The sequence below is a fragment of the Lycium barbarum genome, chromosome 12, assembly GCF_019175385.1.
Source record: "Lycium barbarum isolate Lr01 chromosome 12, ASM1917538v2, whole genome shotgun sequence".
NCBI lineage: Eukaryota > Viridiplantae > Streptophyta > Magnoliopsida > Solanales > Solanaceae > Lycium > Lycium barbarum.
In genome coordinates, this window is record NC_083348.1 from 99,960,037 (window position 1) to 99,979,254 (window position 19,218).

Here is a 19,218-nt window from a genome sequence, read left to right on the forward strand (position 1 = left end):
CCACTCCGAAGTTTACCCCGGTTAGCTGAAATCGGAGAAGCACTCAAACAAAACCGGACCTAAAACATTAGGTTCCGATGTAAGGACCAAACGATCAAAATGAATCGTGTCCACGCAATATTTGCTACGACAAAACAAAGAACCGGACCTTCTGCATTAGGTTCCGATGTAAGGACCAAACGATCAGAATGAATCGTGTCCATTTAGTATTTGCTACGGCAAAGGCAGGAGGAAAAGGGTCAAGTTCGTTCTTATGTATATAAATACTTGCAATGCAAGAGTTATCGAAAGCTTGGATAACATTATCTCGAGATGTCTTACTGGTAAAGCACTTTACCTCGATGATTACTGTCGTATTTCGGCACTATTTCATTCATATACCCGATACCGAGCCCTACGGTCGAAATTCGACAAAGGCAACAAGGTCATAGCGAATCGAGCCAAAATTGTTAACCCCACAAACGGGGACTTTTTACATCAAAATCCAGCTAAGGCTGAGACTCAGGTGTCCGAAATATACCGGCCCTAAAAGTAGCCGAAAATACCGACCCTAACAACGCCCGTCGTGATTCGGAGACATCCAAATTCACAAAAGCATAAGGTAAGACCCATGGGCAAAAACTCCATAAAATTCCCGGACGACATATACCGGAGATGGAGAAAAGCCGATATGTAGGCACAGTAAAAAATAATGACTCCTTAAAAACGAAACCGATAATTCGGGCAGAAACTATAACACACATTCATTCGAAGAAAAGAATCAAAGGAAATACATGTTCTATTTGTACGAAGGATTTTACATCGGAGATCATTACATAGGCAAAAAATAAAAAGGCTAAGTACAGGCCTTAGTCTATCCGGAATGGCTGGAGCCGGAGTGTTCGGACATTGTCCGCTCAGAGTCGTCGGAGTCATCCCCGAGGGCACCCTTAGCCTCTTCCTCGACTCCTTTAGCTTCGAGAATAAGGGCTGGAAGATCCGTAAAGCCACGCTCGGCTTGCTCAAGGGAGATCCTCCGAGACTTCCATTTTTCGTACTCAACAGCGATAGCGGCACGAGCCTCGGCTGCCTCCACGCTCTTCAAAGCTTCCTCCAAATCGGCCTCGGCCTGAGCTAACTTTGCCGCAAGAACATCCCGAGCCTCTCCGAGGACATCTTGCATATGGATGGCCGACTCGAGTTCGGCCTTGAGGGCGTCATTAACACCGACCGTCTCCTTAAGCTCGATTTTCAGATCGTCACATATCTGGGACCTCTTTTCCGCCTTCTCCTCGCACGCTCTTTGTATCGGGCACTCTCAGATTCGAGCAGCCGATTCCTCTCGGCCAAGCTCGCAGCATCAGACATCACCGAATCCAGCTCCCCCGGAGATGGGAGAAGGTGGTTTTTGTTATATCCTGCATTTTGTACGTTCGGATAATTCGAGATAATTGCGAGAAGTTAAGGGCAAGACCATTTTCCAAAGTTATTCTAAAATACAAGTTATTATGAGTATTATTGGGATGGAAATATTGAGAAAGGTTAAGGGTAAAAATGAAAATTCACAAAAGAGTTTATGGTAATATTGTGGAAAGGCTAGGGGTAAAATGGAAATTTCACAAAGTGTTCAAGAAAATTCTTGAAATGTCACTTTGGCCATGTGGCATAAAAAGTGGGCCCCACCCATAGCCATGTGTCCATGTTCTTACTTAAGGGACCAAAGTTTATGCAACAAGACAAGTGGATGTATTTGTTATTTTAAGAAAATTCTAGAAAAGGGGAGAAGACCCATGTGTCCATAACTTTTATTTGAGGGACTTAAAAATAAATAAGGATAAATGATGGAAAAAGAAGGATAAATAAGACATATTTCTCATCTTCTTTCCTTAAGAAAAATCAAGAAACTTGGAGAAGCCCCAAGTTGAAGGCCATTCGGCCATGTGCACCCCAACAAGAACCTTGAGAAAAATTTGTTCAAAAATTATTTTCCTACTAATTGGAAGGTCCCTAGCAAAGTGGAGTACCTATTGGAGCAAGAAAAACATCTATTCTTGCAAGTTCATAACCATGGTCAAGTGAAGAAGTTGAAGGAAAAAGGTAAGAATTAATTTCCTTTTATATGTTATGGATGATTTATGTATGTTGAAGTGTGTAGAAAAGGATTAAATTCATGAAATATGTGTGTATATGTGTTGGCCGAATGGAAATGGTGTGGTGTAGAAAGAATGGATTAATTTTACTTAGTATTTAGATTGTTGTTGTAATGTATAGAAATAGATGAAAATTCATGAAAATATGTATGTTGTTGTTGTGGCCAAATAAGGGGTTGTTTTGGTAAGTTATGGTGAATTGATTTCATTTGATATTCTAGTTGTTGTTGATGTGGATTCTACGATGAGAATGAAAGTTTGATGGCTTGAAATGAAGTTGTAATCGTTGTAGGATTGTTGAAGAGGTTAATGCGACACTAGCATGAATTCTTATAATTGTATGAACGGTATTGTAACATGTGAATTTTGATATAGTTTATGAATCTAGAATAAGGAAAATGTGTTGTTGTCCTTGTTGAAGTTGGAAGATTTCGGACTATGTTGTAAGTTGGCTAGGCCGTTTAAAATATTGTGTGAGTTGCTTGAAGTATTTGTGAGTATTGTTCGAATGGTTTTGGATTAATACTTGAATATGTGAGCAACCATATTGGCTTGATCGTATGCAGTTGGATTGAATATAATTGTTGGTATTATTGTTGATAATGTGGCCGAGTTCCATTCTCGGATTTGTTGTTGTGAAATTAACCGAGTTAGATTCTCGGGGATGGTGTATTTACAGGGGAAATGCTGCCGAAATTTCGGCAGAATATAAATGAATTCATTTGAAAGAATAAGACTAGTATATGCCGATGAATCTAATGATTATGTCAACTTTCTTGAATGTAGACTAACAAGTTTGGATAAATAAGCGTAGCTAATAAGGCGTGGCACAGGTATGTAAGGCTTACCCTTTATTTCTTTGGCATGTCCTAGAGCCAAGTAAGGTATGACGTCGATATGCACATTGTGGTTACTCTGTTCTGTGATTCTGAGCTTGTTTATGCTTCGTATGCACTTTTGGTATGTCCTTAAAAGAGTTCTGTAAGAATTAGTGTGCTCGACTTTTGAAAACAGTCCGCTATGTTTTGGTACGTATGTATGGTTCCAAAAGACCTATCTGATTTGATCTATAATGAGATTCAAAAAGCTCCTGATATGACTATTGTTTTGTTTCTCCAAAGAAAGCTTCTAAAGCGTTCAAAGAGTCTCCGTTCCTAAAAGAATTCAGTAAGTATCAATGTCCCTAACTTGGGTATATGGTCTCGGACCGGTTTGATATATGACTATGATCCCTACGGCTCTTTGATGTGCTTATGATGTTTGATATGTTTCCGAATGACATTCGAAAGATAATTAATGTGACTAAAGTTTGATCTTCAAATGATAGCACGTTCGATTATTCCGTTGCGTCTTTGACATATTTTGATATGTACATATGAGTCCAAAAGCTATATTTGCTTTGATCCATAACGATATTCGAGAGGTACCTAATATGATTATTGCTTCGGTTTTCCAAAAACGGCTTCTGAAACACTTGTAGAAGGTTCTGTAGTTCAAACGCTTGTAACTTTCTCATACTAAATCGGATTGACCCAAAACTTGTTTCTGAGCCGTCAGTCGTCGGTGAGTATTCGTATCTATCGAGTCTGGATATGTGTGCATATGGTTTCTCACTGCTCTGTTCGTGCAAGCCTCAGTATGTTATTCACTGCGCCCGGGCCAGGTTCTGTTATGTTATCGTGCATCTTCCTCTGCATTGTTCACCGCGTCCCACTCCCTTGCGGGCCGGGTTCTGTTATATGTATGTTATGATGATATGGGGCGGCGGTCAGGATGGCATTTGATGATTCTGTCACCGCGTCCCGCAATAGAGGGCCGGGATCTGTTACATGTATATCTGATATGTGATTCTGGCATATGATGATTCTGTCCACCGCGTCCCTCACTAAAGGGCCGGGATCTGTTGCATGCATATCTGTTATATGATTCTGTTTACCGCGCCCCTTACTAGAGGGCCGGGATCTATTATATGATTCTATTCACCGCGTCCCTCACGAAAGGGCCGGGATCTGTTATATGCATATATACGATATATAACTCTGACATGCATGGTCTGTGTTTGGAAAGTAAGCATTCTGGCATTCTGTACCTTCTGTACTTTTCTAACATATTATATCGGCATACATGATCTGTGTCTGGAAAATAAACATTCTGATATTCTGGATCCGTACTCCTTCTGATATATGACTTCGACACATATGATTTGTGTTTGGGATACAAACATTCTGATGTTCTGGGTCTGCACTCTTTCTGACATATGAAATCTGCATATACGATTTGTGATTGGAAAATAAGCGCTTTGGTAATCTGGATAATGTACTCGCTCTTGTACTAATTGTTTCGGCTATGGTTCTGTTTTCTGTACTTCATGCTTTACATACTCAGTACATATTCTGTACTGACCCCCTTTCTTCGGGGGCTGCGTTTCATGCCGCGCAGGTACACCCAGATGATGTGAAGTTACTATAGAAGAGGTTCCAACAGAGTTGGCATGCTCCATTTGCTCCTGGAGTGCTGCCGAGTCAGAGTATATGTGTTATGGTTTCTGATCAGTGCTAGAGACTTTGCAGACAGAGTCGTGGGTATAGTATGTCAGCTTTGTAAGCGGCTCCATCAGCCGATATGTCATTCTGTATTATGTGTTAAACTCTATATAATTATAGATTTTGTCTAATTCGAAAACATCGATAAAGGAAAGATTTTGAAAGCTCAATACATATTTTACTTTTATTTGGTTTCAGAGTCCGAACAGATTATGTCTGTATTAAGAGTCTGTGGGTTCACTCGGCTCCGGATGTGGGGTCGGGTGCCCATCACACCCTAGGGAGATTAGGGTGTGACAGTTTCGAGCTCACCAAGACTCGAGGAAATTTGGACGCTGTCTCGGCTAAGGCCGATCTTGTCAGCTTCGAGACTCCGATTGTATTCGGCCATCGCGGCCAGCTCACTCTTTAACTGACGATTTTCGGCCTTTGCTGCGTCAAGCTTGGGTCGGAGGTTGGAAAGAGCGACTGCTCGGTTCAACTCCTCCTTCTTCTCCCGAAGAACGTGCAGATATTTCTCCGTTTTCCAGCCCTGGGCATCCAGTTGGCCCTTGAGATCGTCTACCTCTTGCTGGGCACGGACAAAGGCTTTGTTAACCAGCACCACACTCTGCAAAAAAGAAGCAAGTCAGACACTTTTCATAAAACGAGACAAGAATTCTCAAGAAAAGCATGCAGGGACAGTTGATAAAACTTACCTGATTTCTCGCGTGCATACCCTCATTAATGAGGCACTGCCAAGAGACCCCGTTCATATTTCGCTTGTCCGAATCCGAGACAAGGGGCCTCAGATAGCTTGCCCCGCCCACCGGGCGAGAAAGAAAGCTGCAATCCTCGGGGACGGTGACCATAGCCGATCTTGTCCTCCTCGGCTCCACACTTGGTGCCGAAAAGATACGCACCAAGCTGTCCCTGGCACCGGATTCGGAGGTCCGGCTGGTCGTCCTCGTGGCCCGAGGGATCTAGAGATGCCCGAAACCCGCGGCTTCGCCGGTTGCAGGAGGAGTGCTCGAGAACATGTCCTCAAGCTCGTCCGGCCTCGGAGCCGAAGTTGGAGAACTTGGAGCGTCCTCGGCAGCTTCAGCAGAGACAGGGGGCTCCGTAGTTGCAGAAATCTCATAGTCGGGAAACGGGCCAGTGACCGGTGGAGCTTCGCTCTCGGGGGCCGGCTCGGCTCTTTGATCAGCTTCGGCAGCAGCCGCCCCCCAGATCTACTTGCCCTTTGCAGAGGGGTTTCTTTGGCAGAAGCTTCACCTGAAATGTCGACGAAATCAATCGACCTTAGAGGAGTCGGGTAAAGAACTTCTTCCGCACCTGTGGGTAACGCCGGGACCAAAGGTCCTTCACCGGCTGAAGGAAGTGGTGAAGCGGTGATATCCTCCTCCGGAACAGGAGCCACGGCAGGGGCCGCACTGATACTCCGGACAAGGAGCTCGGGCTCTGCTTCGTCCCGTAAAGTCCTAACGACGCTCCTCGCCCTTTTCTTTGCTTTCTGCCCTTTGTCCGAGGGCCTTTTTCTTTTGGCAGCAGCAGCAGTAAGGATACGAGATGCACCTGCTGAATCGAACTCGGGTGCCGACGTTGTGGGTTAGGCTGCCGTCTCCAGTCTGGGATCCACCGAGCCCTTGGGAAAACCTGAAAATCAAAGACGCAATGAATACGGGTAGTAGAAGATGCAGTGAACATGGGTAGAAGCAAAGTATTACCGTGGTTCTGGGCGACCCATCGACCGCGTGACAGGTGGCCCCACGTTCGGTCGTCGTGAACATACTGGCTAAGGAGTGCAGTAACCCATTCGTTCAGATTCCGGATGACCGGAGGAATCCATCCGTTGGCTAATATAAATAAAAAAAACGGTGAGAAAATGGGACCGAAGTTTGACAAAACATACAAAAGAAATTACTTAGGGTTCAGGCTTACGCTTGTTGTTCCACGTTTCCGGAAAAGGCATGTAATTATCCGGAATGATGTCCACGGTCTTCACCCTTACATATCGCTCCAACCAGCCCCTGTCTCTATCTTCGTCCATTTTCGAGAAAAATGGATTCTGGCTACGCTTTGCGAGTTTTATTACGCCACCCCGGAACAACCTCAGGGAATATGAGCGTATTAAGTGGGCCAGCGTGAGCTCCTTCCCGGCATTGTTGGCCAACAACCGGAGGCATGCCACGACCCTCCAAACAATCGGACCGATCTGTGCCAAGGCCACGTCATAGGTCCAGCACATGTCCAAGATGACCGGATCGATAGGAGGGTCGAGCTTGAGAGTGAAAGGGTAGGTATACACATATAAAAAACCTTCCCGGTGGTCAGTGACTGATTCACTCTGCCCGGGGGAAAAAACTTGAACCGGACGGGTGTCCCACCCGCAATCAGCCCGGACTAAGCCGAGTTTTTCCTCAGTAATGGATGAGGGATATTGCCTCACATCAAACCCCCTATCGGATACCGAAGAAGGTTTTTCGACCTCAAAATCTTTGTTGAAGTTAGGTTTGGCCGGTATAATGTCCGAGGCAGTGGGCTCGAAGGTGCTCTTTGCTTTAGTTGGGGATGCAGGTTCGGTTCCTTGAGATGAAACCGAGAGAATATCATGGGAAGTGGTTTCAGACATTTGGAGATTACGAAGAGAGATTAGGCAAAATTCGAAAGAGAAGTTAAAAGGGGGTGGTAAGAGAACAGATTGAAAATTCAAAAATGGCAGAAAACGAAAGGAAGAAGCATGCCTATTCAACAAAAATGTATGAAGCAGAGAAGTTGGCAGAGTCGTTCCCTTTTCTACGCACTATGAGCAGCAAATCAACAAGAACTAAGTGTGAATTGAAAGTTAGCAAGTGAAGGGCTCAAAGCAGAGAAGAAGTAAATTAGAAGAGATAAAAGTGATCAAATGAGGAGATGAAGAGCCTTATATAGGCATGGGAGCGGAACGGTTACCGATGCTAGACAACCGGGGAGAGCCACGTGTCCCATAATTAATGAGGAATGACCTGAAGCGACGTGCGTTACGGCGGTTGTCAGAGTTGACCATCTGGGATCAGACACGTGGCCGATGAAAGGGGGACGTGACGCAACTGTTCCCGCCAAAATGAGAAGATAGCAACGGACAAACGGAGTCGCCGATTTCTTGATTCATCCACTTCCCGTTACACCGATAAATCTACGGTCCGGAAAGTGTGGGGACTATCTGTATACGGTAAAAATCGGGTATCTGCTGAGCCGGTGAGACCGGTGACCGAGGGAAGAGTGAAACAAGCACATGTACGAAGACTTACTTTCCGTATCGTGGGAACGGTTGGTCCGGTTTTCCCAGGGCCGGTTCGATGTTGGTCGTTGGTCCGTTCCATCGTGGTCGTTGGTCCGTTTTGATCGTGGCCGGTGTTGACACCCAATTTTGTCCCTCATTTATTTAATTTTATTCAATCGGGCGTCTAAATTTACTGACAAGCTAAATATTTTATTTTCACTACTATTATTTGCACTGCTTTTATTTTCAACATTATGAGCATTACTTTATCACAAATTTTTAATGATTCGTCATCGTTTCATTTTCGGGTGGACTCGTTAAAATTAATTACAAGACAACATTTTGTTAAATCCTTATTTTCTACATATTAATTAATATTTGTCTTCACATAATATATTTTGTACTGGTTATTAAGTTAAAAGCCCAAATAAATTAATTGAAGGAAGAAAGGGCCACATTTTCGGATCAACAAACGGACCAGCCCATTACCCGACCCGGTCCAACCCACCCCTTTATTCTCTTCTACCCTAATCCCTTTCTCTTTCCCTTTCTTTTTCCACTTCAGCCGCCACTCACCTCTCCTTCCTCTCCCTCACGTTCCTCTGCACCTCCACCTTCCTCATTCTCTCCCACTTACCCCTGCTCCCCACGTGCTCTGCCACCTCCACTCACCTTGCCCCCCACGCTCTGTCCCCCACTCCCTCTCTCATACGCTCCTCTCTCTCTCTTTCCTTAAAAATCGAATCGAAACCCTATAAATGGGACGGGTCTTGAGACATTTCAAGGGGGGAAAATCATTTTAGAAGGGATCGGATTTTGGGAGTAATACCGAACAAAAACATATCAAAACAGACGAAAATCCCAAAGGGGAGGAAGATTTTCTCTCATAACAGTCTTGAGCTGCCTTTTCTGGTCTTTTGAACTTTAAAAATCAGGAAAACACTTTTTTTTGTCGAAAGATGAGAATTGTGATGGAAGATTAAATTCTCGCCAAGACGATTAACTTTCGTCGTAGCTCGACAAGAATTTTAATTAGGCAGAGTTACTTTAATTTTTTATTCAAGTTTCGAATCGGTTCATAACGAGAGTAGATTCGAGACGTCAACGCCCCGTTCACTGCACCCACAAAAGGTCGGTAAATCTCTCTCCGTCATCTGTTTATTAGCAGCCTAGTAGTATTATGTATGTTCAAGTTTTAGTTAATCTAATTTCGGTTTAATAATGAATAATGTTTATACATTCGGGTCTTAATTCGGTTTAAATTCTGTTCAATAGTTGAATAGTATTATGTATGTTTCTGTTAATCAGTTTACTTTCGGTTTATTAGTTGATAACATTTATAGGTTTATGTGTTAGTTGAATTTAGCTTAATCTTGTCTTGTTGAGTTCTGTAGTTTTTTAGCTTTAGGTGCAGTTGGATGAATGGTTATGTAGATTTTAAACTTGTTTGTGTATTTTTGATGAAGTTATAAGCCAGTTTCATATCAGCATCCTCCTTATCTCAACTCACTTAAGCTTAGTATGAATATAAGGGCCTGTCTAGCCTTGCAAATGTCAATGGGTTTGTTAGTGTTGGTCTGTATAATTATGTAATGTCCTCCTGTACCCCTGAATCTATCACTGACTTGTTCAAGCCATTCCGATTGGTCTGTATGTTTTCATATCCTTGTAGGATTTGATAATGACTCTGCTCTAATATTTGTTTATTTGAATCAAAGTACCTGTGTCTTAATCTGAGTATATGGTTACTGGATTTATGAAACTGAAAGTGATAGGAAATCTGTATTAGTTCGCCACATGGGAACCATGTCCACTTTGCACTTCATGTTTAATGTTTGAAAATGTCCTTAAGGCCTACTGTCGATTTTATGTATCTAATGTGTTTTGATAATAAACAGAAGATCAGCTATGTCCATTTATGCCTTCTTTATAGTGGTGAATGAAATGTTTATCATGAACCAAAAGGGTGATCCTGCATTGCTTGCATTACACTGTCCTCAGATCTGCCCTGTTCCTGCCTTATACTTTCGAACTTCAATAAAGAGGACTTAACTAATCTGCTGGTATTGTTGATAATCTGTTAAAACTATTTGGAGTATAAACATATAAAAGGAATCATGTTTTTGATGTCTCGTTGTTACTATTTCCCTCAAAATTTGTGCCTACTGTTACTGTTAGATTGGTTTAGATATTAGCACATTTCCTATGTTTGTCATTACTGTATGTCCTTGTTTTAGCATATGTTGCATGTTTCATTGATGTTTTAGGTTGAATTTTAAGTATGAAGTCATATTTCATCATTCTTGTCTCGTCGAATTAGTTTGGCATGAATCTATGTATGTGTTTGGCTTCTGTTTGATTAGTAGATATCAAGCATGTCATTTATGCTTAGGACTGGTCAGTTGGGTTTGAATTCCTACAGTTGGGTTTCGAGATAATACAATCTATGGAACATTACATTTGAAAGTTCCTTCATTTTCTAACAGTGGGCAGAATGCATTAAATCATTAACTGGTGCATTTTGAGAGGTTAGCTGGTGTGTTTTCTTGAGAGGAATGACGGCTGCATTGTTGCTGAAGTTAAGCTACTATGTTAGGCTGTGAACCAATTATTTCTACCTTTAAATCGATTATTTCTTTTGTTGCTGGAAGTTTAGAGCAGATCATTACCACTTTCTTGAGGATATTTGCTGCTTTCTAAAACTAGATGAGGTTGACATAGAATTGTTTCTCTGTTAGGTATTGTTTGTTGCCTTTCTTACCTTCGGAACTGTCATAAAATCCTTAGAGCTTCCAATATAATCTTGCATATATATCTTTATGAACATATAAGTTATGCCGAAATATACACGATATATACACAATCTACTAATGTTTTGAGTGTATATTTTGTGTGTTTAGTCTTATTCGTTGATTGTATACTAATCCTTTTCTTTTCCTTTTTATGCATGATGATCTCGCATACGAGTCAAAGGACTCGTCATCTCCCGCATTCGGTGTCGGGCTAAAACCCAACGCAATTTCTCTTTCAAGTCAGCCAACCTATAGCCAAACAAGGAAATAAAATTTGGGCCAAAGCCCAATCAATGTCAACAACAAACACACAGCCACAGCAGTCCAAAATGACTGGGCCATAACCCAACAGTAGCTTAGTTACAGCAGTCATAAAAATGGGCTGGAGCCCATTTAACTTCTTCACTCTTCTATTTTTATCTTTGTGCATTTAATTTGTGTTGTGTGACTAACACTTTTGTTTATTAATCTAGATAAACTTTAGCAAATTAGTGGAGTTTAATTTAATAATGGGTAGTAATTTAAGGAAAGCTAATAATAACCAATTCCACAGAGCTTCATCTTCTTCTTTTTATATTATTAGAATCATTTATGGTATCCATAATATTTACTTTTAGAATAATTGATCTTCAATAGCGCAAATTCATATTTATTTGAGTTAAAAGAATCAAGATTCGCTCTTACTATCTTAGAAATTTAAAACATTACATATTTAACACTAATGCTAACTCATTTGAGAAATAAAAAGGCAAACTAATTTAACGGATAACTCTTTCACTTTAGCTCTTTTTTAACGCTTCAAATGTATGTTTGTTAAAACAATCCTTACATATATATATATATATTAAACTATTAGTCTTTATATGAAACCTTTAAAATTTATTTAACATTAATCTTGCAGTAACTCTTTTAATTTGTGAGTCGGCATAATTCACTTTTCTTCAAATACATATAAACATCACATGTCCTTTTTCTTTTAGTTTATTTTAACTAAATTCTTTATGCAACTATTATTTTCTACAAGTTTTTTTTTACTTTAAATAACTTTAGGAATACTTATAAGATATTTTCTTAAACATTTAAACATTACATTTACACTTAGCCTAATCAAATTTTAATCCGGTCGGTTAACCATTGTTAATGGGTCTTAAAGGGTGCCTAACACCTTCCCTTTAGATTAATTGAACCCTTACCTAGAATCTTAAGTTTCGCAGACTTTTTAAACAGAGTTAACTTTAAAATAACTTTAATAAACTTTAGGTGTCCTAATTCACCATAAATAATTAGGTGGCGACTCTTTAAAATAAACAAAAAATAGGAATTTCCAATATGTTGTACTTCTACTTTAATCCGGTTAAAATGGGGTACAACAGCCGGTAGTCCGTATGATCCGTTACGCGGTCGTCACGCGTCAGTAACGTGCTGCCATATCCAACTGCCAATCGTACGGGTGTCAGACCGTACGATCAACCTAATCCAACCTACTCCACGTCAGAGTTTTATCATTATTTTTTGGAACACTTGTTGTATGGAGCCCATGGGGCAATACTGTAAATAAGGGGTATTGTCCTCCTTTTAGAGGGTTGGCTTCCTCATATCAAGAACTCTTGTAATAGCAAAAATTATATAAGATCTCTCTCTTAAATATCTGATTTCGGCCACATCTGTTGTGTTTATCTCTTTCATTTCTTCAATCAAGTAACACTCATTTATTAGTAAACATACAAGTCTATAGCAGATCATCGATTATTAGTTGCTTTCTCATAGTATATTCATATATTTCTTTTCCCCATCAAATAGATTCAAGACACAACCACATATCCTATACCTCACCCACAAATTTAATTGATTATCCGAATTCGGGATAAACACCTTTCTGATTTATTTATTTTTAAGTTAAATATAAGTGATCAGACATAGCTTCTAGGCTGCAATTCCTTTTTGATTTGTTGATGACCCGCTCATAAGCTTGCTAGTTCATCTATTTCTAGTGGTTCAAGTGAATTAACTTAGAATTGTGTATAGGTGGACTGGTACACCAAAGCTTCATTCACTTGGCTATGCTAAACATCACCAAATCAAGTCAAATCATATCACTTATTCATGGTTAAGTGACAAACCGTACATGAATGATACATGTAACTGCTTCGGTGTATGGACCGAATCCGAGGCCAGATTTTGTGATTCATTTCAAATGCATATCTTTGCTATACATAGTGCTACATAGCCATACAGGGCAACCTACCGGACCAGTGAAGCAAAGATTACGTGTGGAAAGCATTTATTTGCCCATCAGTGTGTGTACTTCAATCATCCTGGTCGGACAATATGATTAAATGAATTTGTATTTCTATTCACTTCAAAAGATCACATGACATTCTGTTAAAAAAATAGACCTTGTACCTAACTAGTGTTTTAAAAGGCGCTCGGAGTGTAAGGTGAGACGTAAGCCCTGAGGCACTTTTAGTATTTCATAAATAATATAAGTACAATAAATATTTTAAATAGGTAAAATTACAATAAAAACAAAAGAAAACTGTATGTATATAATCCTCACAAAAGTTGATCAAAACAATTCATACTACTTGTAATTATATATAACATAATTTTATAAGTATAAATAATACAATGAAATAAAAGCTATTATGAAATGCGTATCAACTCTAACATCTTAACTTTCAAATAATGAAAAAAACATAATTTCTTAAAACAATATTATTATCATACTATTCATTTTATCTCCCTATAAGCAAATAGTTAATAAACTTTATAAGTATTATAATTAAAACATGAATAAAAATTACTTTCAAATAACAAAATAATTAAATATGATAATTTTGATATATGGGACAAAAGATCCGTGACAAGTGAAAATGTACAATTTAACTATGTATTTTTAAAAGAAATATTAAGTGATATTTACCCTCATGATGTTTTCAAATAGTAAATATGCAATAGTACAACTTGTTATTTGAGTTATATTCAATCTTCTTATTTCTATGGATGAAAAACTAGTATCATTCATTTGTTAAAGAATTATGAGGGTCAACGATTTTAATAAACTGTTAGACGAGCCCCGATTTTAATAAATTGTGTACCTTCCAAACACAATTTAATATAAGTGCTCAACATCCGTAAATGAGATATAGAAGGTACTTATTCGGAGCCTAACTCATCCCCAAAAATCAACATTGGGAGCCTAACTCATCCCAAAAATCAACACATAAAAGAGGATTGTCCAAAATATACAATGGGACCGCACTAAAGGTGGCAACCGGTTCCAACCGGAACCGGTTATGGAACCGGTTAGGAAACCGGCCGGTTCCGGTTCCAAAACCGGAACCGCCTAACCGGTTCCGGTTTACCGGTTTTAAACCTCAAACCAGAACCGGTCCGGTTTGGAGTGGTTAAAATCTATTTTTTTTTTGTTTTTTGTATTATATATATATATTATAGTATTTATTTGTATATTGTAGCTATATTTTCATATGTTATACAACTTTATAATTAAAGTTTAAATATTTACTGACTAACAGCCTAACAGTAAGTCAGCAATACAGAATAGTGCTTTTCGTATACATATATATGTATAACTTACGTATACTTATATATATGTATAACTTAATATGTATACTATATAATATATACTATATATACTTATATATACATATCTACTATATATACTTAATATATATGTACTATATACTAAATATATGTATAACTTAATATATATACTATATATATGTATATATATGTACTATATACTATATATATATATGTACTATATACTATACATACTTATATATATGTACTATATACTATATATACTTATATATATATATATATGTATAACTTATTATATATACTATATATATGTATAACTTAATATATATACTATATATATGTACTATATACTATACATACTTATATATATGTACTACATACTATATATACTTATATATATATATGTATAACTTATTATATATACTATATATATGTATAACTTAATATATATACTAAATATATGTATAACTTAATATATATACTATATATATGTACTATATACTATATATATACATATCTACTATATATACTATATATACTTAATATATATACTATATATATTTATATACTATATATAATTATATACTATATATACTTATATATATGTACTATATACTATATATACTTACTTATATACTTTAGTTTTTTTTTTTTTTTTAATTTTTTACCGGTTAAACCGGTTTAACCGATCCGGTTCCGGTTTTACCGGTTTAACCGGTTCCGGTTTCCAAAATATTGAAACCGGACCGGTAAACCATTAAACGGTTAACCGGAACCGGTTAACCGGTTCTACCGGTTCCGGTTCCGGTTTAACCGGTCCGGTTACCGGTTAAAACCGGTAAGGCCAAACCGGTTGCCAGGCATAGACCGCACTCCTTTTTCTCATTCGATGCGGGACTTTTCAACTCATCACTCCTGTTCAACTGACATGATCACAGATGTGTTACCCTCAAATTCTTGTAGTCATGACTAAAACATGCTCGCTAGTAAAAAGGATAAGGAGGTGACGTCAGGGCTTGAAAAAAATTGCTCGGTAGGTGGTACAGTAATAAACACAAGAGTGAACCTACGGCAAGTGAATGATATCAAATTTCAGTTTCTGAATACGTTTTCAAGACTTCCATTGTCAATTCAACATCCTCCATCAAAAGGTTGCAAGTCTAGCAAGTAACTTCCTATTTTCACATTAGATCATCCAGTCAAAGATTATTTCATTGTTTAGTGATATAAAAAAGGGAAAAGGGTTAAATATACTCCTCTACTTTAGTTTATTGGCTAATTTTGCCTTCCGTTAGCTAAAGTAGTCAAATATACCCTCCGTTAGCCGAAGTATATACATATACCCTTGAATGGATGGAAATCTTCAAATCAGCCAAAATTACCCATTTAACTAAAATTAGACCCGACCCGATCCAAAAAATAACTTCCCCACACCCTAATATACACACACACACAAAAAAAATAGAAATTAACTTGTAAAACTGCAAAGATACTAGATTAATTAATCTCCTATTATAAGACATCGCAAATTTATGCTAAAACATTAGAATACACACACACTTGTAAATCAATAAAAGCTATATATATATATATATATATATTGATTCTACAAAAATGAAACGATGATTAAAACTGATAAATTATCCGCAACTGAAAAAACATTCAACGTGAAGATGAAATTAGTTTCGACAGAGAATAATTTATTTTTTTAGGGTGGGGGGTATGGTCGGTCTAACTAATGGGTATATGTGTATACTTTAGCTAGCTAACGGAGGGTTGACTACTTTGACTAACGAAGAGCAAAGTTAATCAATAAACTAAAGTAGAGGGGTATATTTGACCCTTTTCCCTATAAAAAAAACAGTAGATGCATCCACACACTTTGTTTGGAAAGGAAATATTAATGGTTAGTATTCATGCATAGCCTTTTCATTGTTTAGTGATATAAGAAAACAGCAGATGCATCCACACACTTTGTTTGGAAAGGAAATATTAGGGGTTAGTATTCATGCATGGCCTTTTCTAGTAATCCATCCTTTGAAGAGGACGAAGTTTGGCCAAATTTCTCCTGCATGCATATGTCCAAATTCATTGGTGCAATGTGGCCCTCAATTTTCCATGTTGTTTTCAACAATTATCCAAGCATTACTGGGACCATCCTTATTGCCAGTGGAGAAAGCAGGACAAATTCTTCGACCAGCACCAAATGAAATTATCAGTCAAAATCTTTCTTCTAATGTTGTTAACTTCTCTATTAAATAAAAATAAAATACAATTTGGTTTTACAACGATTTAGTTTTACAATATAGTGGTAACATTTCGAGTTACCAGCCAGTAGTAAATATTTAGCTTGGAAAAATGTAAATCAAATTCGAATATGAGTTAGCATTCCAAATGCAAGTAGTACATGGATGTTAGACATCTTGTATGCTTACTTTTCCAATAAATCTTCCCTATCTCTTTCTTAGGAAGAAACTTTCCTTCACAGCAAATTATTGAGTACATAATTTATGCTTATACTAATTAATGCTTCATTTATTTTTCATTTTTTGGAAATGAAATATTAGTTACAATATTAATCCATTGCCTTTTCTAGAAAGCCATCCTTGGGAGTTGGAAGGTGAAGCGGGATGGCTCGCAGAGGGCGAAGTTTGGCCAAAGTGAGGCCAAATTTCTCCTGCATGTCCAAGTCTTTTGGTGCAATGTCACCCTCAATTTTCCATTTAAATGTATTCAACAGTGTGCCAAGCATTACTGGAACCATCCTTATTGCCAATGGCAAACCAGGGCAAATTCTTCGACCAGCACCAAATGGAATTAACTCAAAATCTCGACCTCGCACATCCAATTTTGAATCCTTAAACCTATCAGGATTAAATATCAAAGGGTCTTCCCAAAGAGTTGGATCTCGGCCAATTGCCCATACATTAGTAAGCACTTTTGAACCCTTAGGGACAGTGTAGCCACACACCTCAACATCTTGCTCTACTTTTCGAGGAACTAAAAAAGGAGCTGGAGGGTGCAGCCTGAAAGCTTCTTTAATAATGCACTGCAAGTAAGGGAGCCGGGCAACGTCAGCTTCGTCTATTGCCTTGCCTTCTCCGATGACTTCTGCGAGCTCAGCTTGGGCTATCTTCATAATTTTTGGAGCTTTAAGAATCTCAGCCATAGCCCATTCCACTATGTTCGAACTTGTATCAGTCCCGGCAACAAATAGGTCCTGAGATACACCGAGAACTTTGAGGTGAAAATGCAAGTTATATTTATTAATGTTATATATATTACTAAATTTCGACCAAATTTTAAATGTTGCACTCATAATTTCAAAAGTACAATATGTTAAATATATGCTAGGAGAATTTAAGATGACTCACCAAACAAATTGTTGCTATATGCTTGAGATCAATCTCTTTGGGCCTCTGTTCAGTGGCTGTGATTAAGGCATCTAAAACATCAGTCTTTTGATCATTTTGTAACTTCCTTAGCTCCAGCCTCTCGCTTATCATTCCATTAAATATATTTAGTAGCTTTCCGAAACGAGAATTATATCGCCTCAGCCCTTGAGGATCTACAATTTTTAGCAGTGGGAAGTAATCCACCAAGTTTGGTTTGCCCAAGTCCATCATTATTTCCTCCACCAGATCCTTAAATTCTTTACCAGAATTTACATTCGGATCCGCCAAGTCTTTTGAAAAAAGGGTGTTAGAAAGTAAATTCAACAAGGTCCTGAAAATTGCTCCACCAATATCTACCGCCTCGCCAATTTGGCTACTCCTTTGACAATAAACAACAAGTTCTTGGATCTTCTTGTACCTTATTGAAAACATGGTTCAGTAAATAAAAGTGTGTATTCGCTAACCGTTTAAGATTTTTGATGAGGTAATCACATAATTAACTTGATATTAGAGCATGCAGAGGTTATGGGTCGACTCACCGCCATTCCTTATCAAAAATATCTTTTTGCGTGCTTATAGCCCATGAAACAATTTTAAGCACGCACATGAGAGGGCGTACTGAAAAACATAATTAAATAAATAGAGCCTGAATTCTTTAACGATTTAAACTTTTAGATGATGTGGTCACACACGGTAACATTAACGTAACGTACCTAAGGTGCTGGCTGGCATCAAGCTTGTTAACGGAGAAGATGTAAGCATTCAAGACTTTTCGGAGATTTCTCCATTGAGGGGAAACAGAGGGAAGCCAAGAAACGGAGAACATGTGAAAATTGTCCGTTTGAACCATATCAGGAATTGATCTACTAGAGAAGACTAAGTCTTGCTTTTGGAACACTTGTCTGGCTATGTCTGAAGAAGAAATGACCACAGTTGTTATTTGGCCCAACTTCAGACGCATAATTGGGCCATGAAAATTTGCGAGCCTGGCAAATGATTCATGCGGCTGATTGCCTAGCAAGTGGAGGTTTCCAATTATGGGTAATGGGAAGGGTCCTGGAGGAAGCTTTCTGCTTCTATTTGTTGGTAATAATGCTAGTAATAAAGTGAAGCCTTGGATCAAAGTCCAGGCTAGCAAGAGAGCTAGAAGAGTGGTATAATAATAATCCATATAGAGTAAACGTTCAAAAAATATTCGTTTAACTAATCACTGGCTTTATGATCAAGAAAACTTGTTCTATACATATATTTATAGTGGTATGAGTATATATTAGTAGAATGTCGGTTAGGAGAAATCTATATATATCTATATAATAATATAAAGCAGGGCACTAGATCCGTCACATGGCATCTCTCATTGATGAGGAAATTATTGAGTGTGCGAACAAAATACGACATTAATAGTTAAAAAAGAAAATGAGTTATTTATAAGGAGTTAAATACTCTTAATGATGTGAGGCCTTTTGAGGAAAACCGTGCGGCCTTGGCCCAAAGTGGACAATATCACATCATGTTAAGAGTATCTTTGGGCCGTTTAGCCCAACAACTAGTATC

The 19,218-nt window shown here is 38.3% G+C and overlaps 1 protein-coding gene across 1 annotated transcript; it reads right to left on the reverse strand.

The window, feature by feature from the left end:
• Positions 1 to 16,630: 16,630 nt before the first annotated feature.
• On the reverse strand, positions 16,631 to 18,920 carry LOC132623009 (geraniol 8-hydroxylase-like). The gene is made up of 3 exons (XM_060337709.1): positions 18,378 to 18,920; positions 17,644 to 18,082; positions 16,631 to 17,489 (listed from the first exon to the last, which is right to left on the reverse strand). Exons 1-3 carry the CDS (start codon positions 18,833 to 18,835, stop codon positions 16,845 to 16,847), a joined length of 1,542 nt encoding a protein of 513 aa, XP_060193692.1. The 5' UTR covers positions 18,836 to 18,920; the 3' UTR covers positions 16,631 to 16,844.
• Between the last annotated feature and the right edge of the window lie 298 nt (positions 18,921 to 19,218).

What these genes read in the sequence shown, in the direction of transcription:
- LOC132623009 (XM_060337709.1), bottom strand. Translation starts at nt 18,835, where the DNA reads ATGGATTATTATTATACCACTCTTCTAGCTCTCTTGCTAGCCTGGACT. An exon ending in GATGCCAGCCAGCACCTTAG is followed by an intron (nt 18,083 to 18,377) that starts GTACGTTACGTT and finishes GTTTTCAATAAG; the next exon opens with GTACAAGAAGATCCAAGAAC. An exon ending in ATATAGCAACAATTTGTTTG is followed by an intron (nt 17,490 to 17,643) that starts GTGAGTCATCTT and finishes GGTGTATCTCAG; the next exon opens with GACCTATTTGTTGCCGGGAC.